The following is a 27,793-nucleotide window of genomic DNA, read 5'->3' on the forward strand; positions in this document are numbered from 1 at the left end:
TATTCTATACTATTCTATGGTATCTCATTCACTTAATAATGTTTACATATCTTGCATCACACATATATACTGTATTCTACACTATTCTACTGTATCTTAGTCCGTTCCGCTCTGACACCGCTCATCCCTATGTATATAGTCTTAATTAATTCCTACTAAGATTTATGTGTATTGGGTATATGCTGTGTAATTTCTTTCAGATATGACTTGTTAGATATTACTGCACTGTCGGAACTAGAAGCACAAGCATTTCGCTACACCCGCAATAACATCTGCTAATCATGTGTATGTGACCAATTAAAATTTGATTTGATTTATTTTGACACCTGTATAAGATCAAGGAAAAGGTGGGGGCAGGTTGGTCCTCAGGCCGCTAGAGAAGGGAGGTAAAGTGTAGTCACAAGGCTGAGACTGTTACACACAAGTACATTGAACGTGGCGGGGAAACATCCGGCTGGGAGGTGTGATCATTGTCAGGAGGTGATGGAGACAGTGGATGTTCTATTTCAGTGCCAGAAATATGTGAGAGAAAGGGAGCGATTGTTATTAGATTTGGGACTGAAGAGCCAGGATTAAGTGAACTGCTGGGACATCTTCAGGGGATGTCGTTTTTAATTATGTATTTCGTTTAGTTTGGGAGACGAGATTATTGGGTAGAATAAAACCTTCACTGTCTCTGGTCCACAATCCAGACCGGTTGGTGGCGGTAATGCACCTTAAAGTTGGTTGCCAACCGCCATATAAAATCCACAGAAGAAGACCAATTTCTTCCCATTAGAAACGACAGGCTGTGGTCTATTTTGGGTTAGTTATTTAAAAAATCGTTGTCCAGTTTCCGCTCTGTTTTAGCTATTTAGCTAACTAACGATCTAGTTAGTTGTTTAGCCGTCTTTGTTTATATTGATAAAACACTCTTATTTTGACACAATTTAGGTCGCCAACCTATCGTCAGTAATTTAATAAGTGCAAGCTCGCGAAAAGAAAGAAAGCAACCACGAAGAATATGGAGGTTGATTTCCCAGAGCAAGACGCTAGTAGCACGGACGAAGAAGACATCGTCAGCTCTTCTGTATCTGAAGATGGAGACAGCTCGGGTAAGGAATACAGTAAATGTAGCTAACTAGATTTAACTAGGCCAAATGCAGCTTGCTGTTATGCAGTTTCAAAATGTTTCACGTGTGTGTTAGTACAGTATGCATGGCGAGTTTGGTTATGGTCTCCTATATGACTAAAGTGATGCTGCGTGGCCATGTTGCTATAGTTGCTAGCTAGCTACTTCTACTTTGTTTACTGTGTTGGAGTTGTCTGACAGTTGACATGTTTATTTTGCCAACAGAGATGAACGACGAGGACTGCGAGAGGAGACGAGTGGAATGCATGGACGAGATGACTACCCTGGAGAAGCAATTCGGCGACTTGAAAGAACAGTAAATAAAATTGGCTACTTCGCAAATTGATTGTCTTACCAGATTGATTGATTTCTGATCCATGTTTACGTGCATGTTTAAGCCAAGTCAACTAGCTACTGATGATGCTGCTATATTGACTCACCCCTGTCTATCCCGTTATGACTAGGCTGTACAAGGAGAGGCTCTGTCAGGTGGATATAAAGCTACAGGAGGTCATAGCAGCCTGTGCCCAAGAGTATCTGGAACCACTGGCCAACCTACAGGAGAATATGCAGATCAGAACTAAAGTGGGCGGTGAGTTTCCATGTCACTTTGCCTACACTAGATTGGATACTAACGTCCCACATTGCATTTTAACTTTAGTTGTGACAGGCGGCTGATGTCAACGTCAGAAAGATCAGTGGTTTTCAAACATTTTAGTTGTGTGTTCCTTAGATGACCTACCTACTGGGTTCCTGGGTAGGCTACCTCCAAATATAACTAACAGACATTTGTTTATATACGTTGTCTATAGTCTCAGAAGGCTGGATCTATCATCGGCACCCACCAGGACAATCTAGAGCCCATCCTGGATAAGCGGATCCTTAGAAAAATGAGGTGCATAGAAGCCAGCACCAGTCACCCCCTCCACAGTACCTGGAGCATTACAGTGCTATGGCCAAGACTAGACACCCCCTCCACAGTACCTGGAGCATCACAGTGACATGGCCAACACTAGCCACCCCCTCCACAGTACCTGGAGCATCACGGTGCTATGGCCAACACTAGACACCCCCTTCACAGTACCTGCCTGGAGCATCATAGTGCTATGGCCAAGACTAGCCACCCCCTCCACAGTACCTGGAGCATCACAGTGCTATGGCCAACACTAGATACCCCCTTCACAGTACCTGCCTGGAGCATCATAGTGCTATGGCCAAGACTAGACACCCCATCCACAGTACCTGGAGCATCACAGTGCTATGGCCAACACTAGACACCCCCTCCACAGTACCTGGAGCATCACAGCGCTATGGCCAACACTAGCCACCCCTCCACAGTACCTGGAGCATCACAGTGCTATGGCCAACTCTAGCCACCACCTCCACAGTACCTGGAGCATCACAGTGTTATGGCCAACACTAGCCACCCCCTCCACAGTACCTGGAGCATCACAGTGCTATGGCCAACACTAGACACCCCCTTCACAGTACCTGGAGCATCACAGTGCTATGGCCAACACTAGCCACCCCCTCCACAGTACCTGGAGCATCACAGTGCTATGGCCAACACTAGCCACCCCCTCCACAGTACCTGGAGCATCACAGTGCTATGGCCAACACTAGCCACTCCCTTCACAGTACCTGGAGCATCACAGTGCTATGGCCAACACTAGCCACCCCCTCCACAGTACCTGCCTGGAGCATCCCAGTGCTATGGCCAACACTAGCCACCCCCTCCACAGTACCTGGAGCATCACAGTGCTATGGCCAACACTAGCCACCCCCTCCACAGTACCTGCCTGGAGCATCCCAGTGCTATGGCCAACACTAGCCACCCCCTCCACAGTACCTGGAGCATCACAGTGCTATGGCCAACACTAGCCACCCCCTCCACAGTACCTGGAGCATCACAGTGCTATGGCCAACACTAGCCACCCCTCCACAGTACCTGGAGCATCACAGTGCTATGGCCAACACTAGCCACCCCCTCCACAGTACCTGGAGCATCACAGTGCTATGGCCAACACTAGCCACTCCCTTCACAGTACCTGGAGCATCACAGTGCTATGGCCAACACTAGCCACCCCCTCCACAGTACCTGCCTGGAGCATCCCAGTGCTATGGCCAACACTAGCCACCCCCTCCACAGTACCTGGAGCATCACAGTGCTATGGCCAACACTAGCCACCCCCTCCACAGTACCTGCCTGGAGCATCCCAGTGCTATGGCCAACACTAGACACCCCCTCCACAGTACCTGGAGCATCACAGCGCTATGGCCAACACTAGCCACCCCTCCACAGTACCTGGAGCATCACAGTGCTATGGCCAACTCTAGCCACCACCTCCACAGTACCTGGAGCATCACAGTGTTATGGCCAACACTAGCCACCCCCTCCACAGTACCTGGAGCATCACAGTGCTATGGCCAACACTAGACACCCCCTTCACAGTACCTGGAGCATCACAGTGCTATGGCCAACACTAGCCACCCCCTCCACAGTACCTGGAGCATCACAGTGCTATGGCCAACACTAGCCACCCCCTCCACAGTACCTGGAGCATCACAGTGCTATGGCCAACACTAGCCACTCCCTTCACAGTACCTGGAGCATCACAGTGCTATGGCCAACACTAGCCACCCCCTCCACAGTACCTGCCTGGAGCATCCCAGTGCTATGGCCAACACTAGCCACCCCCTCCACAGTACCTGGAGCATCACAGTGCTATGGCCAACACTAGCCACCCCCTCCACAGTACCTGCCTGGAGCATCCCAGTGCTATGGCCAACACTAGCCACCCCCTCCACAGTACCTGGAGCATCACAGTGCTATGGCCAACACTAGCCACCCCCTCCACAGTACCTGGAGCATCACAGTGCTATGGCCAACACTAGCCACCCCTCCACAGTACCTGGAGCATCACAGTGCTATGGCCAACACTAGCCACCCCCTCCACAGTACCTGGAGCATCACAGTGCTATGGCCAACACTAGCCACTCCCTTCACAGTACCTGGAGCATCACAGTGCTATGGCCAACACTAGCCACCCCCTCCACAGTACCTGCCTGGAGCATCCCAGTGCTATGGCCAACACTAGCCACCCCCTCCACAGTACCTGGAGCATCACAGTGCTATGGCCAACACTAGCCACCCCCTCCACAGTACCTGCCTGGAGCATCCCAGTGCTATGGCCAACACTAGCCACCCCCTCCACAGTACCTGGAGCATCACAGTGCTATGGCCAACACTAGCCACCCCCTCCACAGTACCTGGAGCATCACAGTGCTATGGCAGACATATTTATTTTAGCCAGGTCTAAAGCATAATGTTTCCGCTGATCCTTTTTAACACAAACACTTTTTATATTCATTGATGTGATGCTTGGAATGCCTGTGTGTCCTTGTTGTGTTTTAATGGTGTATTTATTGGTAATGTCTGTGTTGGCTGGTGCAATAATATGTCCCCCCTGTGAAATTAATAAAGTACTATAGTATCTTATATCCAATGTACTGTTACACTGTAGATATATGGCTCTGTTCTCAGTGACGTCCAACCTTTCGAAGGGTGCCACGACTAAAGAGATGTTTTCCTTGTCCTGTATCTTCTCTAGGGATCTACCAAGAGCTGTGTCTGGAGTCTGTGAAGAACAAGTACGACTGTGAGATCCAGGCTGCCTGCCAACACTGGGAGGTCGGGTCAATTCAATACGATACAACTTTATTGATCCCCAAGGGCCAATTGTTGGGCCAGTGAATAATGTGACAGTGATCAAACATGGAATTGAAATCATTGTCTCTGGCCCTGTCTGAGGTTTCGGGTTGTGGAAAGCAGTTGGTTTGAATCCTTGCTTTCCCTTGTCTAGTCACATACAGGTCACCAATATGGCTACCTCAAGGAATGAAGGTTGCATGGCAAACTACTGGACAATAACGTAGAATGCTTTGCAGTAATGTAATCAGCAAAGGTGCATTTTTGTATGTATTGGACCAGGGTCTCTCGCCATTGTTTTGGTAGTACTACAGTACTCATCCATGTTCTGTGTTTCCTCCCAGAGCGAGAAGCTGTTGCTGTTTGACACAGTGCACAGTGACTTAGAGGAGAAGATCAGACGCCTGGAGGAGGACCGACACAGTATCGACATCACCTCAGGTACAGGAGGCTATAGCCCCGGGCTATATGCAATACTCTGATCCTGTTAACTACATATAGAGGACGATGAGGAAGGGCTATTACTGTACAGTCGATATTAGTTGGAAATTACTTTAAAGCCTGTTAATCTAAGTAAATGCTATTACTGACACACCTGATTGAACTAAATTAAGGGCATTGAGGGTAGGTGATGTGTTGAATTAGGTGTTTAAATGCAGGGCTGGAGAGAGAGAGATCCTGCATACCCTACAATCTCAGGTATACCAGCTCGGATTGAAAGTGCCTTCACAAAGTATTCATACCCCTTGACTTATTCCACGTTTTGATGTGAATACTTATGAAATGCACATTGTTATATTTGGTAACACTTGCTTATTTTCCCTCGACTCCAACCACATTTGATTATCATTGAACTGATGAGGGTGGAGCTATGTCTACATAAGGGTGCAAATTCGAGACACACACACAAGCTCTGACGAAGGCCTTGTGGTCGATACGTAAAGCTCTGACGAAGGCCTTGTGGTCGATACGTAAAGCTCTGACGAAGGCCTTGTGGTCGATACGTAAAGCTCTGACGAAGGCCTTGTGGTCGATACGTAAAGCTCTGACGAAGGCCTTGTGGTCGATACGTAAAGCTCTGACGAAGGCCTTGTGGTCGATACGTAAAGCTCTGACGAAGGCCTTGTGGTCGATACGTAAAGCTCTGACGAAGGCCTTGTGGTCGATACGTAAAGCTCTGACGAAGGCCTTGTGGTCGATACGTAAAGCTCTGACGAAGGCCTTGTGGTCGATACGTAAAGCTCTGACGAAGGCCTTGAGGTCGATACGTAAAGCTCTGACGAAGGCCTTGAGGTCGATACGTAAAGCTCTGACGAAGGCCTTGTGGTCGATACGTAAAGCTCTGACGAAGGCCTTGAGGTCGATACGTAAAGCTCTGACGAAGGCCTTGTGGTCGATACGTAAAGCTCTGACGAAGGCCTTGAGGTCGATACGTAAAGCTCTGACGAAGGCCTTGTGGTCGATACGTAAAGCTCTGACGAAGGCCTTGTGGTCGATACGTAAAGCTCTGACGAAGGCCTTGTGGTCGATACGTAAAGCTCTGACGAAGGCCTTGTGGTCGATATGTAAAGCTTATTAAAGAGCAGTGATGCTATCAAGAGCACTGGGTTTCTTTTCTCATCTTGTTTGACTGGATTCAAAATGTATTCAATTGATATATTTTTTCTCTCACCCATCTACAAATGGTATCCCATAATGACAAAGTGAATTATGGGATACCATTTTTTTTTTTTTTTTTGCAAATTACTTAAATTAAGTACAGAAATATCTAATTTACAATAGTATTCACACCCCTTTTTCAGTACTTTGTAGAAGCACCTTTGGCAGTGATTACAGCTGTGAGTCTTTCTGGGTAAGTCACTCAGAGCTTTTCTCTCTTGGATTGTGCAACATTTGCCCAATTATTATTTTCGAAATTCTTCAACCTCTGTTAAATTGGTTGTTGATCATTGTCAGACAACCATTTTCAGATCTTGCCATAGATTTTCAAGCAGATTTAAGTCAAAACTAACGTGGCAACTCAGGAACATTCACGGTCTTCTTGGTAAGCAACTCCAGTGTAGATTTGGCCTTGTGTTTTAGGTTATTGTCCTGCTGAAAGGTGAATTCATCTCCCAGTGTCTGGTGGACAGCAGACTGAACCAGGTTTTCCTCTAGGATTTTGTCTGTGCTTAGCTCCATTCAATTTCTTTGTTTTATCCTGATAAAGACCCTGTCATTAGTGATTAATAGCATACCCATAATATGATGCAGCCACCAGTATGCTTGAAAACATAGAGAGACTCAGTAATGTGTTGTGTTGGATTTGCCCCAAACATAACACTATGTATTCAGGACAAAAAGTTATTTGCTTTGCCACATTTTTTGCAGTTTTACTTTAGTGCCTTGTTGCAAACAGCATGCATGTTTTAGAATATTTGTATTGTGTACAGGCGTCCTTTTCACTCTGTCAAGTAGGTTAGTATTGTAGCGTGACTAGAGGTGTCACTGCAGACCTGGGTTCGATTTCGGGCTGTATCACAACTGGCTGTGATCACGAGTCCCATAGGGCGGTGCACAGTTGGCCGGGGTAGCCTGTCATTCATTGGAAATAAGAATTTGCTCTTGACTGACTTGCCTAGTTAAATAAAATAAAAATCTGTTTTAAAGTCACCATTGGGCTCATGGTGAAATCCCTGAGCATTTTCCTTCCTCTCCAGTAATTGAGTTAGGAAGGACGCCTGTGTCTTTGTAGATACTGGGTTTATCAATACAGCTACAGTGTAATTAATAACTTCACCATGCTCAAAAGGAAATTCAATGTCTACTTTTTATTTTTACCCATCTACCAATAGGGGCCATTCTTTGAAAGTCATTGGAAAACCTCCCTGATATTTGTGGTTGAATCAGGGCTTGAAATTCACTGCTCAACTGAGGGACCTTACAATTATCTGTGTGTGGGGTACAGAGATGAGGTAGTCATTAAAAAATAATGTTAAATATTATTATTGTACACAGAGTGAGTCCATGCAACTTATTATGTGACTTGTTAGGCAGATTTGTACTCCTGAACTACACCTGTCTTGCTAATAACAAAGGGGTTGAATACTTATTGCCTTAAGACATTTCAGCTTTTCATTTTTAACTGATTTGTAAAAATGTCTAAACATAATTTCACTTTGACATTATGGGGTAGTGTGTGTGTGTGTGTGTGTGGGCAAAATTCTCAATGTTTTTTTTTTCTTCCTGTTGTAACATAATGTAGAAAAAGTCAAGGGGAGGGAACACTTTCTGAAGGCACTAACTGTCTTGAGTGGCTTTGCGCTCTTCTTGCTCTGTCTCTGCGCTCTTCCTGCTCTGTCTCTGCGCTCTTCCTGCTCTGTCTTTGCGCTCTTCCTGCTCTGTCTCTGCGCTCTTCCTGCTCTGTCTCTGCGCTCTTCCTGCTCTGTCTCTGCGCTCTTCTTGCTCTGTCTCTGCGCTCTTCTTGCTCTGTCTCTGCGCTCTTCTTGCTCTGTCTCTGCGCTCTTCTTGCTCTCTCTGCGCTCTTCTTGCTCTGTCTCTGCGCTCTTCTTGCTCTGTCTCTGCGCTCTTCTTGCTCTGTCTCTGCATTCCAGAACTGTGGAACGATGGTTTATGTTCACGGAAGAACAAGACGAAGGATCCCTTCTGCCCTGTCAAGAAAAAGAAGCCTGTTGTTGTCTCAGATATCCTTTCTGTCTACCCGTCTTACTCTATCGAGGCTGTATTAGATACAGATAGTCTTACTCTATCGATGCTGTATTAGATACAGATACGGTCAGTCTTACTCTATCGATGCTGTATTAGATACAGATACGGTCAGTCTTACTCTATCGAGGCTGTATTAGATACAGATAGTCTTACTCTATCGATGCTGTATTAGATACAGATACGGTCAGTCTTACTCTATCGATGCTGTATTAGATACAGATACGGTCAGTCTTACTCTATCGAGGCTGTATTAGATACAGATACGGTCAGTCTTACTCTATCGATGCTGTATTAGATACAGATACGGCCAGTCTTACTCTATCGAGGCTGTATTAGATACAGATACGGCCAGTCTTACTCTATCGAGGCTGTATGAGATACAGATACGGTCAGTCTTACTCTATCGAGGCTGTATTAGATACAGATAGTCTTACTCTATCGATGCTGTATTAGATACAGATACGGTCAGTCTTACTCTATCGATGATGTATTAGATACAGAAACGGCCAGTGCTAATATCAATAAAGAACTTGAGCTTTTTGCTTGACCCTTTCCCACGTCCATATATTGTTTACATGTTGCAAGACCTCGATGTACTTGAAGACTGGACAGCAATACGAAAGGTATTTGAGAACCAAATTTACGTCTTTGTTGTAATTTTGTTATGGTTGAAATTTAACTTTTCAATCTTGTTCTGTATGCACCACAGGCGGAGGTGACATTGGGGTCGCACAGGGTCAAGGTTGATGGTAAGAATCTCAGATTTATGTCTTTCATTTGTTACAGTATCTGGTCCCACATTATATTAAGAGCAGGGATGAAAGTAGATAAATGTACCTGTACATTACCTTCTATGTTTACATTTATGATTTTTTTTTTTGGGGGGTGGGGGCGATAGACATAGAATGACAGAATCCCCATTCAGTTAATAGGATGACAGAATCCCCATTCAGTTAATAGAATGACAGAATCCCCGTTCAGTTAATAGAATGACAGAATCCACGTTCAGTTAATAGAATGACAGAATCCCCATTCAGTTAATAGAATGACAGAATCCCCGTTCAGTTAATAGAACGACAGAATCCCCGTTCAGTTAATAGAACGACAGAATCCCCGTTCAGTTAGTAGAACGACAGAATCCACGTTCAGTTAGTAGAACGACAGAATCCCCGTTCAGTTAGTAGAACGACAGAATCCCCGTTCAGTTAGTAGAACGACAGAATCCACGTTCAGTTAGTAGAACGACAGAATCCACGTTCAGTTAGTAGAACGACAGAATCCCCGTTCAGTTAATAGAATGACAGAATCCCCATTCAGTTAATAGAATGACAGAATCCCCATTCAGTTAATAGAATGACAGAATCCCCGTTCAGTTAATAGAATGACAGAATCCACGTTCAGTTAATAGAATGACAGAATCCACGTTCAGTTAATAGAATGACAGAATCCCCATTCAGTTAATAGAATGACAGAATCCCCGTTCAGTTAATAGAACGACAGAATCCCCGTTCAGTTAATAGAACGACAGAATCCCCGTTCAGTTAGTAGAACGACAGAATCCCCGTTCAGTTAGTAGAACGACAGAATCCCCGTTCAGTTAGTAGAACGACAGAATCCCCGTTCAGTTAGTAGAACGACAGAATCCCCGTTCAGTTAGTAGAACGACAGAATCCACGTTCAGTTAGTAGAACGACAGAATCCACGTTCAGTTAGTAGAACGACAGAATCCACGTTCAGTTAGTAGAACGACAGAATCCACGTTCAGTTAGTAGAACGACAGAATCCACGTTCAGTTAGTAGAACGACAGAATCCACGTTCAGTTAGTAGAACGACAGAATCCACGTTCAGTTAGTAGAACGACAGAATCCACGTTCAGTTAGTAGAACGACAGAATCCACGTTCAGTTAGTAGAACGACAGAATCCACGTTCAGTTAGTAGAACGACAGAATCCACGTTCAGTTAGTAGAACGACAGAATCCACGTTCAGTTAGTAGAACGACAGAATCCACGTTCAGTTAGTAGAACGACAGAATCCACGTTCAGTTAATAGAACGACAGAATCCACGTTCAGTTAATAGAATGACAGAATCCACGTTCAGTTAATAGAATGACAGAATCCACGTTCAGTTAATAGAATGACAGAATCCACGTTCAGTTAATAGAATGACAGAATCCACGTTCAGTTAATAGAATGACAGAATCCACGTTCAGTTAGTAGAATGACAGAATCCACGTTCAGTTAGTAGAATGACAGAATCCACGTTCAGTTAGTAGAATGACAGAATCCACGTTCAGTTAATAGAATGACAGAATCCACGTTCAGTTAATAGAATGACAGAATCCACGTTCAGTTAATAGAATGACAGAATCCACGTTCAGTTAATAGAATGACAGAATCCACGTTCAGTTAATAGAATGACAGAATCCACGTTCAGTTAATAGAATGACAGAATCCACGTTCAGTTAATAGAATGACAGAATCCACGTTCAGTTAATAGAATGACAGAATCCACGTTCAGTTAATAGAATGACAGAATCCACGTTCAGTTAATAGAATGACGTGTAGCGTCCCCGTTCAGTTAATAGAATGACGTGTAGCGTCCCCGTTCAGTTAATAGAATGACTTGTAGCGTCCCCGTTCAGTTAATAGAATGACGTGTAACGTCCCCGTTCAGTTAATAGAATGGCGTGTAGAGTCCCCGTTCAGTTAATAGAATGGCGTGTAGAATCCCCGTTCAGTTAATAGAATGGCGTGTAGAATCCCCGTTCAGTTAATAGAATGGCGTGTAGAATCCCCGTTCAGTTAATAGAATGACGTGTAGAATCCCCGTTCAGTTAATAGAATGACGTGTAGCGTCCCCGTTCAGTTAATAGAATGGCGTGTAGAATCCCCGTTCAGTTAATAGAATGGCGTGTAGAATCCCCGTTCAGTTAATAGAATGGCGTGTAGAATCCCCGTTCAGTTAATAGAATGGCGTGTAGAATCCCCGTTCAGTTAATAGAATGGCGTGTAGAATCCCCGTTCAGTTAATAGAATGGCGTGTAGAATCCCCATTCAGTTAATAGAATGGCGTGTAGAATCCCCATTCAGAAGTAAGCCTGGCTACCTGCATATATTCGTCCACTCTAAAATAATTCCCGCTTCCATATTGTGCACCCGCCATTTGATGAATGGAAAAAGTAATCTGTTAAAATATATATATGTATGTATGTATGTATGTATGTATGTATATATGTATATATATGTATATATGTGTATATATATATATATATAAAAAAAAAATAAAGTCGGAAGTTTACAAACACTTTAGCCAAATATATTTAAACTCTGTTTTCCACAATTCCTGACATTTAAGCCTATCAAAAATCCCCTGTCTTAGGTCAGTTAGGATCACCACTTTTTTTTAAGAATGTGAAATGTCAGAATAATAGTAGAGTGATTTATTTTATTTTTTTTAGCTTTTATTCCTTTCATCACATTTCCAGTGGGTCAGAAGTTTACAAACACTCAATTAGTATTTGGTAGCATTGCCTTTAAATTGTTTTGGGTAGCCTTCCACAAGCTTCCCACAACAAGTTGGGTGAATCTTGTCCCATTCCTCCTGACAGAGCTGGTGTAACTGAGTCAGGTTTGTAGGCCTCCTTGCTCGCACATGCTTTTTCAGTTCTGCCCATTTCTTTAGGATTGAGGTCAGGCCACTCAATACCTTGACTTTGTTGTCCTTAAGCCATTTTGCCACAACTTTGGAGGTATGCTTGGGGTCATTGTCCATTTGCGACCAAGCTTTAACTTCCTGACTGATGTCTTGATGTGGCTTCAATATATCCACACATTTTTCCTACCTCATGATGCCATCTATTTTATGAAGTGCACCAGTCCTTCCTGCAGCAAAGCACCCCCACAACATGATGCTGCCACCCCCGTGCTTCACAGTTGGGATCGTGTTCTTCGGCATCTCTAGGAGACAGAACGCGTCTCCTTCCTGAGCGGTATGATGGTTGCGTGGTCCCATGGTGTTTATACTTGCGTACTGTTTGTACAGATGAACGTGGTACCTTCAAGCATTTGGAAATTGCTCCCAAGGATGAACCAGACTTGTGGAGGTCTACAATTATTTTTCTGAGGTTGGCTGATTTATTTAATTTTTCCCATGATGTCAAGCAAAGAGGCACTGAGTTTGAAACTAGGCCTTGAAATACATCCACAGGTACACCTCCAGTGACTCAAATGATGTCAATTAGCCCATCAGAAGCTTCTAAAGCAATGACATAATTTTCTGGGATTTTCCAAGCTGTTTAAAGGCACAGTCAACTTAGTGTATGTAAACTTCTGACCCACTGGAATTGTGACACAGTGAATTATAAGTGAAATAATTTGTCAATTGTTGGAAAAATGACTTGTGTCATGCACAAAGTAGATGTCCTAACCGACTTGCCAAAACTTATAGTTTGTTAATTAACAAGAAATTTGTGGATGGGGTTAAAACATTTTAATGACTCCATCCTAAGTGTATGTAAACTTCTGACTTCAACTATGTGTGTACATATATCACGTCCTGACCATAAAAAGCCTTTATTTTCTATGGTGAAGTAGGTCAGGGTGTGACTGATGGGGGTGTTCTAGTTTATTATTTCTATGTGTATTCTATGTTTTCTATTTCTTTGTTGGCCGGGTATGGTTCCCAATCAGAGGCAGCTGTCTATCGTTGTCTCTGATTGGGGATTCTACTTAGGCAGCCTTTTCCCACCTGTTGTTTGTGGGATCTTGTTCTTGTGTTGTTGTTGTTTTTGAGCCCTACAAGGCTGTACGTTCGTTTGTTTGTTACTCTTTATTGCTTTGTTGCTGGTTCACATTTAAAATAAATGATGATGAACCCAAACCACGCTGCGCTTTGGTCCACTCCTTATAACGATCGTTTTATTTATATATAGATATATAATATGAATGGTAACCTGAATTGATGGATCTACTGTCAGCGCACGTCTTGGCCACTCATGTCTGCCTTCGCAAAAATTAACTTATCATCAAAATCATTTTGGAGAGTCTTCTCCAGGTTTTAAGTCCATTTGCCAGTGTTTCGTGTAGGTGACATGCTGTAATGCTATATAATAGTGTAGCAGCCTACAGTTTCCTTGGCGTCTTTGTGTATTATTGTTCAACCGGTATGGCGTAGCCCCACTATTTATTTTGCCGGTACTCCGTCCCGGATCGTACCAGCTTAGTTTCACCCCTTATTTAAGACTTTCTGAATGTATGTATTTAGATAGTGTGGGTATATGTTAATACATAGTGTTAACAACTGTTGTACCTTCGTTATGACGTGTTTGTGCTGTGTGTGTGTGTAGTCCCTACCAAGGCGGACAGACACGATCATGTGGCGAGGTCAGAGGAGGGCAGACTGTTCTATGACAGCCAGTGGTAGTGCAGAGGACAGGCCTTGTGTATCAACAAGAAGGACCAACACACTACCAGGTGTGTGTCTTGGTGTCTGTGTAGGAAATGTATGTTTTCAAATGGTGTGTGTGTGTTTCTGTATGTATATTTGCATGTGGCGCATTTGAGCGTGGGAGCATGATCTTGTGTGGATACACTGTTGTCGTTCATACACTAGATTCAGGTGTTGTAAGTGAATTGGTGTAAAGAGGCATATAGGTGTATGTATTGTAAATTCATATATTTTATTATCCAATCCTCTTCCGTCTCTCCGCACAGCGCCATAATAACCGCCATAAACCATGACGAGGTGTGGTTCAAACAGCCTGACTGTCCAAACTCTACGTCTCTCAGCTGCAGGAAGGCAAATACACCATCAAACACTCCTAAAGTCCCTCACAGCCTGCCGTACTCTTTCACCCTGGATAACAGATGAACTCCACTGCCATAATGTCCTCTCCTTTATGTCAGTGGACTTAAGCAAGCCTGGTCCTGGAGAGCTACAGGTCAGGATGTGTAGGGTCAGTGACTGACTAATGCTCTTTGTATGTTAATATGATCTGCGAGGCCAACAAGTGTCATTCCTTCTCTAAACTGGAAACGAGAAGTGAAATTCTGGTTGTAAGGAGGAGTGGTGTTGTAGTGGGTCTTTAGTGTATTTTACCCCCCTTCTCCCTAATTACTATCTTGTTTCATCGCTGCAACTCCCTAACTGGCTCGGGAGAGGCGAAGGTGAATTCCGAAACATGACTCGCCAAGCCGCACTCCTTAACACCCGCCAGCTTAACCCGGAAGCCCGCCGCACCAATGTGTCGGAGGAAACACTGTTCAACTGGCGACCGTGGTCAGCCTGCAGTCACCTGGCCAGCCACAAGGAGTCGCTAGAGCGCGATGGGCCAAGTAAAGCAACCCCCTCCCCGCGATGCAGTGCCTTAGACCGCTGCGCCACTCGGGAGGCCCCATAGTGTGCCTTTTTTTGCCTACAGTCTTGAACTAACTCTGCTCTTCTGGCCGGTGAGAACAGGACGAGGATCAAGTCAAGGACAATTGGTTGTGACTGGATGGCTGGCTAAACCCTGGCCCTAGTGATGTTTCCTTCACTGTGAGACCCCCACCTCTTGTAGTATTCCATGTCTAGTCATCTTTCATGTCTCTGTTACTATTCTGATAAGGATACACCGCTCTCGCTTTTTCTGTCTTCCTGCCCTCCTCAAGGGGACATGATACCATTTTCACCTAACCAATGCTGTCAGATGTGTTATCAATTGACGGAAGGATGGATGTTAACTGTATTTTAGCATGGCCAAGGTCAGTAGAGATGTGTCAAAATGTCTGGTTGTTGTACAATCACGTCCATGCCATCCTAGTCTTTTGCACATTATTGGATATTGTGGGAAAGCATTTGTTTGTCTGTGTATAAAGTACCACCTGCCAACAGTTTTTTTTATTTTTTTATATCTTAAGGATTCTCAACATATTATGAATTGTGTAGATGTTACATGCTGTATATAATGGGAGCATATGCTGGGTTTTTTTCGCAGCCTATGAAGAATTCTACTTATGTCCGTCTGAGTACGACCAGACCGAATGTTTCACTGCCATCAGTTGAACAGTAGTCCTGCTGCCTTGAGGTTTTATTTGTAAAGTTGTTTTATTTACGCTCCGTCTACACTTCATTGTCATGTTATGCGGGAGGAAAATCGAAATAAAATGTCAGTCACAATTCATGTACAGCAAATAAAATATTTAATTTTGTAGTAAACATGTAATTTGCCTTAGTTTGTAAAGATTGTAGAACCTTGACGCAATCCTATAGGGGAAAAAAATGGATTTACAGCCATTGATTAAAGCGAAATAGTCTGGGTGGAATAGAAGGCCATATCATAATTCCTTTTTACGTTGTACGTCGTCAGTAAAGCTGACAGCATGTCTAGTGATAGCCAAATCAACTTGCTCAGCACAAGCCATTCCTTCCTGCTCTCTGAGTCCTAGAACAAATTATGTGAAATGATACAGCGTATTACCTCTCATTGCTTAGCAGGTTCCATAGTGGATTTAACCTGTATACACAACCCAACCCCAAATCACTAGATATAATCTATATACCTCCTTTATAGAGGCAAAACTGCCTGGCAATGCTGAACCCAAAGTCAATCACAAGGTTTAGTCCAATGCAACCCCCCCCCCCCCCCCCCCCCACCACTTCATATGCTCAGCGTGGCTTTATAATGGCCAAAGTCTGCTCTGCTGTTCAACTGTTTAGCCAGGGTTTTCTGCCAGAGGGGAACTCAATAGATTAACACACTGTATTGGGATCGATGCAGGATCCACTCATATCTCAGTTATCCCCCTCTGTCCATTCTCTACCATTCCATTCTCTGTCCATTCTCTACCATTCCATTCTCTGTCCATTCCATTCTCTGTCCATTCCATTCTCTGTCCATTCTCTACCATTCTCTTCCATTCTCTACCATTCCATTCTCTACCATTCCATTCTCTGTCCATTCCATTCTCTGTCCATTCTCTACCATTCCATTCTCTGTCCATTCCATTCTCTGTCCATTCTCTACCATTCCATTCTCTACCATTCCATTCTCTACCATTCCATTCTCTGTCCATTCCACTCTGTCCATTCTCTACCATTCCATTCTCTACCATTCCATTCTCTACCATTCCATTCTCTACCATTCCATTCTCTACCATTCCATTCTCTGTCCATTCCATTCTCTGTCCATTCCATTCTCTGTCCATTCCATTCTCTGTCCATTCTCTACCATTCCCTGTCCATTCTCTACCATTCCATTCTCTAAGTCCTATACTGAGCAAAAACTAACTCCTTCATTAAGTAGCCTTCTAGGTAGAAGTTTACCTTCAGCACAGATCTAGGATCCGTTTATCCTAGCCCCAATTCTAACCTCAACCATTGAAAGGTATCCATCCCTGTATCAGTGGGTAGGGGCAACTTAAATCAAAGCACTCAAAAGGCATGTGCTGTATATAAATCCCCATATAGTCTATTGACGCACCAGTGCGTCGATATAAGTAACATAATAAAAAACCTCACCATCAGTCTGTTGGTTTAAGCGATAACTATCTGTCTGTCTACCGCATCCACCTGTGACGTTCTGCCGCATCTGCGGTGGAAGGTGGCCGAGCTACAGCGGTGTTTGTCAGACTGAGACATCCCATCTGCTGTGGAAGGTGGCCGAGCTACAGAGGTGTTTGTCAGACTGAGACATCCCATCTGCGGTGGAAGGTGGCCGAGCTACAGAGGTGTTTGTCAGACTGAGACATCCCATCTGCTGTGGAAGGTGGCCGAGCTACAGAGGTGTTTGTCAGACTGAGACATCCCATCTGCGGTGGAAGGTGGCCGAGCTACAGCGGTGTTTGTCAGACTGAGACATCCCATCTGCTGTGGAAGGTGGCCGAGCTACAGAGGTGTTTGTCAGACTGAGACATCCCATCTGCGGTGGAAGGTGGCCGAGCTACAGAGGTGTTTGTCAGACTGAGACATCCCATCTGCGGTGGAAGGTGGCCGAGCTACAGCGGTGTTTGTCAGACTGAGACATCCCATCTGCGGTGGAAGGTGGCCGAGCTACAGAGGTGTTTGTCAGACTGAGACATCCCATCTGCTGTGGAAGGTGGCCGAGCTACAGAGGTGTTTGTCAGACTGAGACATCCCATCTGCTGTGGAAGGTGGCCGAGCTACAGAGGTGTTTGTCAGACTGAGACATCCCATCTGCGGTGGAAGGTGGCCGAGCTACAGAGGTGTTTGTCAGACTGAGACATCCCATCTGCTGTGGAAGGTGGCCGAGCTACAGAGGTGTTTGTCAGACTGAGACATCCCATCTGCTGTGGAAGGTGGCCGAGCTACAGAGGTGTTTGTCAGACTGAGACATCCCATCTGCTGTGGAAGGTGGCCGAGCTACAGCGGTGTTTGTCAGACTGAGACATCCCATCTGCTGTGGAAGGTGGCCGAGCTACAGCGGTGTTTGTCAGACTGAGACATCCCATCTGCGGTGGAAGGTAGCCGAGCTACAGAGGTGTTTGTCAGACTGAGACATCCCATCTGCTGTGGAAGGTGGCCGAGCTACAGAGGTGTTTGTCAGACTGAGACATCCCATCTGCTGTGGAAGGTGGCCGAGCTACAGCGGTGTTTGTCAGACTGAGACAACCCATCTGCTGTGGAAGGTGGCCGAGCTACAGAGGTGTTTGTCAGACTGAGACAACCCATCTGCTGTGGAAGGTGGCCGAGCTACAGAGGTGTTTGTCAGACTGAGACATCCCATCTGCGGTGGAAGGTGGCCGAGCTACAGCGGTGTTTGTCAGACTGAGACAACCCATCTGCTGTGGAAGGTGGCCGAGCTACAGAGGTGTTTGTCAGACTGAGACATCCCATCTGCTGTGGAAGGTGGCCGAGCTACAGAGGTGTTTGTCAGACTGAGACATCCCATCTGCTGTGGAAGGTGGCCGAGCTACAGAGGTGTTTGTCAGACTGAGACATCCCATCTGCTGTGGAAGGTGGCTGAGCTACAGCGGTGTTTGTCAGACTGAGACATCCCATCTGCTGTGGAAGGTGGCTGAGCTACAGCGGTGTTTGTCAGACTGAGACATCCCATCTGCTGTGGAAGGTGGCCGAGCTACAGAGGTGTTTGTCAGACTGAGACATCCCATCTGCTGTGGAAGGTGGCTGAGCTACAGCGGTGTTTGTCAGACTGAGACATCCCATCTGCTGTGGAAGGTGGCCGAGCTACAGAGGTGTTTGTCAGACTGAGACATCCCATCTGCTGTGGAAGGTGGCTGAGCTACAGCGGTGTTTGTCAGACTGAGACATCCCATCTGCTGTGGAAGGTGGCCGAGCTACAGAGGTGTTTGTCAGACTGAGACATCCCATCTGCTGTGGAAGGTGGCTGAGCTACAGCGGTGTTTGTCAGACTGAGACATCCCGGAAATCGGTCTATTCACGAAAATGTCTGTAGCTTCCGAAGAATTTGGCTTCCCATTTTGCTCTACGTACCTTTTGGGCTACGAACTAACGCCACTGTGGAAAGGGGTGATTCTCACAAACACGATGACATCCTCTGTTCTGCTGTATGACCGGTTGAATTTGTTTTCTGGGTGAATGGAGGTAAGTTTACCCAAGAAAAGGGGTTAAATAGAGTGTGTTCAGAAAGTATTGAGACCTTTTTGAGTTTTCTGTATTTTGTTACGTCTTATATTAAAATGGATCAAATTATTTGAGGAAAAAACACAATACCCCATAATGACAAAGCATAAACATGTTTTCAGAAAACTAAAATATCACTTTTGTATTCAGACCCTTTACACAGTACTTTGTTGAAGCACCTTTGGTAGCGATTACAGTATCAAGTGTTCTTGGGTATGATGCTACAAGCTTGGCACACCTCTATTTGGGGAGTTTCTCCCATTCTTCTCTGCAGATCCTCTCAAGCTCCTTCAGGTTGGATGGGGAATGTTGCTGCACAGCTATTTCCAGGTCTCTCCAGAGATGTTTGATCAGGTTCAAGTCTGAACTCTGGCTGGGCCACTACAGGACATTGAGCCGTGTCCCAAAGCCACTCCTGCATTGTCTTGGCCGTATGCTTAGGGTCATTGTCCTGTTGGAAGGTGAACCTTTGCTCTGGAGCAGATTTTCATCAAGGATCGCTCTCTACTTTGCTCTGTTCATCTTTCCCTCGATCCCGACAAGTCTCACAGTCCCTGCCTCTGAAAAACATCCCCACAGTATCGTCCATACATGGCATTAGGTTCAAAAAGTTCAACTTTGTTTCATCAGACCAGAGAATCTTGTTTCTCATGATCTGAGAGTCCTTTAGGTGCCTTTTGGCAAACTCCAAGTGGGTTGTCATGAGCCTTTTACTGGGGAGTGGCTTCCGTCTGGCCACTCTACCATAAAGGCCTGATTGGTGGAGTACTGCAGAGATGGTTGTCCTTCTGGAAGGTTCTCCCATCTCCACAGAGGAACTCTGGAGCTCTGTCAGAGTGACCATTGGGTTCTTGGTCACCTCCCTGACCAAGGCCCTTCTCTCCCGTTTGGCTGATGGGGCCAGCTTTAGGAAGAGTTGATGGTTTATACTTCTTCCATTTAAGAATGATTGACGCCACTGTGTTCTTGGGGACCTCCAATGCTGCAGACATTTTTTAGTACCCTTCTCCAGATTTGTGCCTCGACACAATCCTGTCTCGGAGATCTACGGACAATTCCTTCAACCTCAGCTTGGTTTTTGCTCAGACGTTCACTATCAACAGTGGGACCTTTTCAAATAATGTCCACTCAATCGAATTCACCCCGATGGTCTCCAATCGAGTAATAGAGCAACCTCAGATGATCAATGGAAACAGGATGCACTTGAGCTCAATTTCGAGTCTCATAGCAAAGGGGCTGAATACTTATGTAAATAAGGTATTTCTGTTTTTAATACATTTGTGAAAATGGCTAAACCTGTTTTCACTTTGTCATTATGGGGTATTGTGAGGATTGTTGAGAAAAAATAAATAATTGTATCCATTTTAGAATATGGCTGTAACAAAATATGGAGAAAGTTGAAAAATGTTCAAATGCTATAGATAGATAGATATATATATATATAGAGATAGATATATAGAGATAGATATATATAGATATATCTATATATATCTATCTATCGCCGTCTTATATATCCTAGATATAAGACGGACACTTCAAAACATTTTTTTGTTTTTTTGTGCCATTTATCAATGTTATTCAATGTGATTTGGTACTTAAGGCCAAAGTCAAAAAGCTAACTGATCCATGGTATGACAGTCTCAAAACAATTCCATATCTCAGCTTATAACAGGTGGTTAGTGTGTTGGGCCAGTAACCCAAAGGTTGCTGGATCGAATCCCTGAGTTGATGAGGTAAAAATCTGTTGTTCTGTCCCTGAACAAAGCAGTTAACCCACTGTTCCCTGGTAAGCAGTCATTGTAAATAAGAATCTGTTCTTAACTGACATGCCTAGTTGAGTAAACATATTTTTGAAATTAACCCCAAATATCTTAGACTAGAGAGATAATATTGCAGTAATACAAAAATCCCATTTCTCAGTGCAGTACTCAATTCTGACCAGTTGGTGTCAGCAAAGCTCTATTGTGGTCGTGTTGCGGTGCTGCACTAGATCAAATCTAATATTGTTTGCCTTTGGCTGACTCTATAAAACAACACATTTCACTGCCCCTATCTGGTATATGTGACCAAAAAAAACATTTCAACAATGCAGAGAGAACTATTTGAAATAATTAATGCACAATGAGTAACGAACGATAACTTGGCTGTATACGCAGGGTACCGGTACAGAGTCCATGTGCAGGGGTATGAGGTAATTGAGGTAGATATGTATACTGAACAAAAATATAACTGCAACAATCTAATCTATGGATTTCACATGACTGGGCAGGGGCGCAGCCATGGTTGTGCATAGGCCCAGCCAATCAGAATGAGTTTTTCCCCACAAAAGGGCTTTATTACAGACAGAAATGCTCCTCAGCTTCACCAGCTGTCTGGGTGGCTGGTCTCAGATGATCCTGTAGGTGAAGAAGCCGGATGTGCAGGTCCTGGGCTGGCGAGGTTACATGTGGTCTGCGGTTGAAAGGCCCGTTGGACGTACTGACAAATTCGCTAAAGTAACAGGGATGTAAACAAATTTGTGAATAACATTTGAGAGAAAGAAGCTTTTTGTGAATATGGAACATTTCTAGGATCTTTCGGCTCATGAAACATGGGACCAAAACTTGTGATTTATATTTTTGTTCAGTATACATATAGCACTGGAGGCTGCTGAGGGGAGGACAGCTCATGGTAATAGATCGGAATCATGGAATGGTTTCAGACATGTAGTTTGATAACATTCCATGCACTCCATTCCAGACATTATTATGAGCCGTCCTCCCCTCAGCAGCCTCCACTGACATGTACTCTAAGTGGGGTAACGTGACAGGCTAGATAAACACCGTATGTAATGAGTAACCAATCTGGACTAACTATTTAGCAAGCTTGGGGGTAGAAGCTGTTCAGTTTCCTGTTGGTTCCAGAATTGGTGCATCGCTACCACTTGCCATGCAGTAGCAGAGAGAACAGTCTGACTTGGGTTGCTGGAGTCTTTGACAATTTTTGTTGTTGTTGTATTTTTCACCCCTTTTTTCTCCCCAATTGGTAGTTACAGTCTTGTCTCATCGCTGAAACTCCCATATGGGCTCGGGAGAGGCAAAGGTCGAGAGCCATGCGTCCTCCGAAACACAACCCAACTGCTTCTTGATGCACATCCAAGCCGGAAGCTAGCCGCACCAATGTGTCAGAGGAAACACTGTGCACCTGGCGACCTGGTCAGCACGCACTGCGCCCGGCCCGCCACAGGAGGCGCTAGTGCGCGATGAGACAAGGACATCCCTGCCGGCCAAACCCTCCCTAACGACACTGGGCCAATTGTGCGCTGCCCCCATGGGCCTCCCGGTCGTGGCCGGCTGTGACAGAGCCTGGACTCGAACCCAGAATCTCTAGTGGCACAGCTAGCACTGCGATGCAGTGCCTTAGACCACTGCGCCACTCGGGACCGCCCTTCTCTTTGACAATTTTTTAGGCCTTACTCTGACACGGCCTGGTTTAAGGGTCCTGGATGGCAGGGAGCTCTTTTGAGGATCTGAGGACCCATGCCAAATTGTTTCAGTCTCCTGAGGGGGAATAGGTTTTGTCGTGCCCTCTTCACGACTGTCTTGGTGTGCTTAGTTTGTTGCTGATGTGGATGCCAAGGAACTTGACGCTCTCAATCTTCTCCACTGCAGTGTGTGCGTTTGTACGTGTGTGCGCGAGTGTGCTTCCGTTTGTGTGTGTGTATTTGAATGCGGATGTGATTGTATAAGTTAACATGTACAGCATGCTGGGCTTCATCAACAGGGGAAGGATTCACCACAATGACTGCACCCTCAAGGGTGATTTATCTTCAGCATGGTAGACCACAGACTGCACCCTACCAACCAAATGAGTCACCTGTATCTGTGTCAATGTCACTGGCACTGCCCCAGAGTCCCCTCACCCACTGCACTGGCACTCACACCTTTCTGTCTTTCTCATCCAGGATTACCTTTCACCTTGGTGCTACTTTGGAACAAAGGCACTCTCTCAGGTGTCTGCCTCACAGTCGTTGTAAAACAGAAACCAGGTGTTCCTTGCCCTGCCCAGTGCAGCCAAGAGTCACCATCACCCTGTCACATTCGCTAGGCTAGGGTACACAACAGAAAACGGTTTAAAATATTTAGAAATGGAAAACTAAAATGACAGAGTTTCTTATTGGAGAAGTCTGGTAGTCCCTCCCTGTTTCAGTCTTTTTTTCTTACGTTTGGTGCCTAACGAATACAACCTTGGCTTGGTTAAAGATGAATTGTCACGGCATCTGTGTCAATAAGCTCCGTCGTTCCTGTCTCTCTTAAGCGAGGTGAAGAGAAGCTTCTCTCTATACTCTAAGTTGTATGTTTACACTAAACTGTAAGTTGTATGTTTATACTATACTGTAAGTTGTATGTTTATACTATACTGTAAGTCATGTGTTTATACTGTAAACTGTATGTGTATGCTGTAAGCCGTATGCTGTAAATCATATGTGTATGCTGTAAACCGTATGTGTATGCTGTAAGCAGTATGTGCATGCTGTAAACCGTATGTGCATGCTGTAAACCGTATGTGCATGCTGTAAACCGCATGTGCATGCTGTAAACCGTATGTGCATGCTGTAAACCGTATGTGCATGCTGTAAACCGTATGTGCATGCTGTAAACCGTATGTGCATGCTGTAAACCGTATGTGCATGCTGTAAACCGTATGTGCATGCTGTAAACCGTATGTGCATGCTGTAAAGCGTATGCTGTAAACCGTATGTGCATGCTGTAAACCGTATGTGTATGCTGTAAACCGTATGCTGTAAACCGTATGTGCATGCTGTAAACCGTATGTGTATGCTGTAAACCGTATGTGTATGCTGTAAACCGTATGCTGTAAACCGTATGTGTGTGCTGTAAACCGTATGTGTATGCTGTAAACCGTATGTGTATGCTGTAAACCGTATGTGCATGCTGTAAACCGTATGTGTATGCTGTAAACCGTATGCTGTAAACCGTATGTGTGTGCTGTAAACCGTATGTGTATGCTGTAAACCGTATGTGTATGCTGTAAACCGTATGTGCATGCTGTAAACCGTATGTGTATGCTGTAAACCGTATGCTGTAAACCGTATGTGCATGCTGTAAACCGTATGTGTATGCTGTAAACCGTATGTGCATGCTGTAAACCGTATGTGCATGCTGTAAACCGTATGTGCATGCTGTAAAGCGTATGCTGTAAAGCGTATGTGTATGCTGTAAAGCGTATGTGTATGCTGTAAATCGTATTTGTATGCTGTAAGCCGTATGCTGTAAACCGTATGCTGTAAGTCGTATGTGTATGCTGTAAGCCGTATGCTGTAAGCCGTATGTGTATGCTGTAAGCCGTATGCTGTAAGCCATATGTGAATGCTGTAAATCGAATGTGTATGCTGTAAACCGTATGCTGTAAATCGTATGTGAATGCTGTAAATCGTATGTGAATGCTGTAAGCCGTATGTGAATGCTGTAAGCCGTATGTGAATGCTGTAAGCCGTATGTGAATGCTGTAAGCCGTATGTGAATGCTGTAAGCCGTATGTGTGTGCTGTAAATCGTATGTGTGTGCTGTAAACCGTATGTGTATGCTGTAAACCGTATGTGTATGCTGTAAACCGTATGTGTATGCTGTAAACCGTATGTGTATGCTGTAAACCGTATGTGTATGCTGTAAGCCAAATGTGAATGCTGTAAATCGTATGTGCATGCTGTAAACCGTATGTGTATGCTGTAAATCGTATGTGCATGCTGTAAACCGTATGTGTATGCTGTAAATCGTATGTGTATGCTGTAAACCGTATACTTTTAAGTGCGAAGTGGCATATAATAATAGAATGTAAAAAGTGTGATAGGGAAAGCAGCACCTATAACCACCCTATGAAGACAGACAGGGCTGTAGGGTGGCAGTAGTATGGCTACCGTAGACAGGGTTTACATAGCAAAGGTTTCAAGTTGAACATCGTCCCCACAGCACAGTGGTACAGAAGCACAGAAATATGGAAAAGTAGTCAAATGTTCTACTGGCTTTGGTCGGCCATTGAGAGACTGCAGAGGCAGTCAGGCAGTACTGAGTTAGAATTTTTTTGTTTTTGTTTTTGTTTTTTTAGAGGTGTGAGTGTATTGTGTACTGTTGGTGTGTTTGCGTGCATGCGTACTGGACAGTGCAACACAGACTCTAGTCCTAGTTGGTTGAGTTGGCATCATGCTGATAGTGCACCTCAGACAGGTAGATACATGTACACACACACACACGTACACAAACTCAGCTAAAAAAAGAAACATCCTCTCACTGTCAACTGCGTTTATTTTCAGCAAACAAATATGTATAAATATTTGTATGAACATAAGACTCAACAACTGAGGCATAAACTGAACATGTTCCACATACATGTGACTAACAGAAATTGAATAATGTGTCCCTGAACAAAGGGGGGGGGGGGGGGGTCAAAAAAAGTAACAGTCTACTACGTGTCTGAAACCATTCCATTTATTCCGTTCCATCCATTACCACGAGCTGTCCTCCCCTCAGCAGCCTCCAGTGCCTCCAGTGCTATATGTATACTGAACAAAAATATAATCACAAGTTTTGGTCCCATGTTCCGTGAGCTGAAAGATCCTAGAAATGTTCCGTGGCCACCAGCTGCATTAAGTACTGCAGTGCATCTCCTCCTCATGGACTGCACCAGATTTGCCAGGTCTTGCTGTGAGATGTTACCTTTCTTCCACCAAGGCCATCAAGTTCCTGCTCTGATCCCGCCCCAGAGTACAGGCCTCGGTGTAAAGCTCGTTCCTTCGGCGATAAACGCGAATCCGACCATCACCCCTGGTGAGACAAAACTGCGACTCGTCAGTGGAGAGCACTTTTTGCCAGTCCTGTCTGGTCCAGCGACGGTGGGTTTGTGCCGATAAGCGACGTTGTTGCCGGTGATGTCTGGTGAGGACCTGCCTTACAACAGGCCTACAAGCCCTCAGTCCAGCCTCTCTCAGCCTATTGCAGACAGTCTGAGCACTGATGGAGGGATTGTGCTTTCCTCCTGTAACTCGGGCAGTTGTTGTTGCCATCCTGTACCTGTCCAGCAGGTGTGATGTTTGGATGTACAGATCCTGTGCAGGTGTTGTTACACGTGGTCTTCCACTGCGAGGACAATCCGCTGTCCGTCCTGTCTCCCTGTAGCGCTGTCTTAGGCGTCTCACAGTACAGACATTGCAATTTATTGCCATGGCCACATCGGCAGTCCTCATGCCTCCTTGCAGCATGCCTAAGGCACATTCACACAGATGAGCAGGGACCCTGGGCATCTTTCTTTCTGTGTTTTTCCAGAGTCAGTAGAAAGGCCTCTTTAGTGTCCTAAGTATTCATTACTGTGGCCTTAATTGCCTACCGTCTGTAAGCAGTTAGTGTCTTAACGGCCGTTCCACAGGTGCATGTTCATTAATTGTTTATGGTTCATTGAACAAGCATGGGAAACCGTGTTTAAACCCTTTACAATAAAGATCTGTGGAGTTATTTTGATTTTTATGAATTATAATTGAATGACAGGGTCCTGAAAAAGGGATGTTTCTTTTTTTTGCTGAGTTTACATGTACACACACACAAACACAAACAAACGCATACACACACATACATACACACACATACATGTACACACACACACACACATGTACACATACATACATACACATATATGTACACACAAGCACATACATGTACATACACACATACATGTACACACACACACACACATACATGTAAACACACACATACATGTACAGACATACACATACATGTACACACAAACACATTCATGTTCACACACATACATGTACACACACACATTCACATACATGTACACACACATGTACACACATACAGACACACACATGTACACACAAATACACATACGTGTACACACATACAGTGGCTTGTGAAAGTATTCATCCCCTTTAAAGATTTTGGGGGGTTTGTATCATTTGATTTACTCAACATGCCTACCACTTTGAAGCAAAAATATTTTTTATTATGGAACAAACAAGAAATTCGACAAAAAAAAACAGACAACTTTAGCATGCATAACTATTCACCCCATTCTTCAAGGCAAAACTGCTCCTGCTCCTTTAAGTTGGATGGGTTCCACTGATGTACAGCAATCTTTAAGTCAAACCACAGATTCTCAATTGGATTGATGTCTAGACTTTGACTAGGCCATTCCAAGACATTTAAATGTTTCCCCTTAAAGCACTCAAGTGTTGCTTTTGCAGTATGCTTAGGGTCATTGTTCTGCTGGAAGGTGAACCTCCGTCCCATTTTCAAATCTCTGTTAAGACTGAAACGGGTTTCCCTCAAGAATTTCCCTGTATTTAGCGCCATCCATCATTACTTCAATTCTGACCAGTTTCCCAGTCCCTGACGATGAAAAACATCCCCACAGCATGATGCTGCCACCACCATGCCTCACTGTGGGGATGGTGTTCTCGGGGTGATGAGAGGTGTTGAGTTTGCACCAGACATAGCGTTTTCCTTGATGGCCAAAAAGCTCAGTTTTAGTCTCTTCTGACCAGAGTTCTTTCTTCCATATGTTTGGGGACTCTCCCACATGCCTTTTGGCAAACACCAAACATGTTTGCTTATTTTCTTCTGGCCACTCTTCCGTAAAGCCCAGCTCT

The 27,793-nt window shown here is 44.7% G+C and overlaps 1 protein-coding gene across 9 annotated transcripts; it reads left to right on the forward strand.

Moving 5' to 3' along the window:
* The first annotated feature begins 365 nt into the window (after nucleotides 1–365).
* Nucleotides 366–15,726, forward strand: LOC110522558 (breast cancer metastasis-suppressor 1-like protein-A). Of its 9 annotated transcripts, none has more exons than XM_036976187.1 (11): nucleotides 366–1,094; nucleotides 1,337–1,427; nucleotides 1,576–1,703; nucleotides 4,723–4,802; nucleotides 5,165–5,261; nucleotides 6,623–6,672; nucleotides 8,414–8,503; nucleotides 9,087–9,151; nucleotides 9,229–9,277; nucleotides 13,877–14,003; nucleotides 14,244–15,726. In XM_036976187.1, the coding sequence occupies exons 1-9, from the start codon at nucleotides 1,004–1,006 to the stop codon at nucleotides 9,245–9,247; spliced, it is 711 nt and encodes a 236-aa protein (XP_036832082.1). In that variant the 5' UTR covers nucleotides 366–1,003; the 3' UTR covers nucleotides 9,248–9,277; nucleotides 13,877–14,003; nucleotides 14,244–15,726. The 9 variants fall into 9 exon arrangements, with proteins under 9 accessions (XP_036832082.1, XP_036832083.1, XP_036832084.1 ...); XM_036976189.1 differs by having other exon boundaries at nucleotides 368–1,094; nucleotides 9,238–9,277; XM_036976188.1 differs by lacking the exon at nucleotides 13,877–14,003.
* The last annotated feature ends 12,067 nt before the right edge of the window (nucleotides 15,727–27,793 follow it).

Source organism: Oncorhynchus mykiss, chromosome 4 (genome assembly GCF_013265735.2).
Source record: "Oncorhynchus mykiss isolate Arlee chromosome 4, USDA_OmykA_1.1, whole genome shotgun sequence".
Lineage (NCBI taxonomy): Eukaryota > Metazoa > Chordata > Actinopteri > Salmoniformes > Salmonidae > Oncorhynchus > Oncorhynchus mykiss.

Excerpts from the sequence above, each read along its gene's own strand:
- LOC110522558 (XM_021601012.2), top strand. The coding sequence starts at position 1,004 with ATGGAGGTTGATTTCCCAGAGCAAGACGCTAGTAGCACGGACGAAGAA. Across the intron at positions 1,428-1,575 it reads TTCGGCGACTTGAAAGAACA|GCTGTACAAGGAGAGGCTCT; the intron begins GTAAATAAAATT and ends CGTTATGACTAG. Across the intron at positions 8,504-9,086 it reads GAAGCCTGTTGTTGTCTCAG|GTCCATATATTGTTTACATG; the intron begins ATATCCTTTCTG and ends ACCCTTTCCCAC.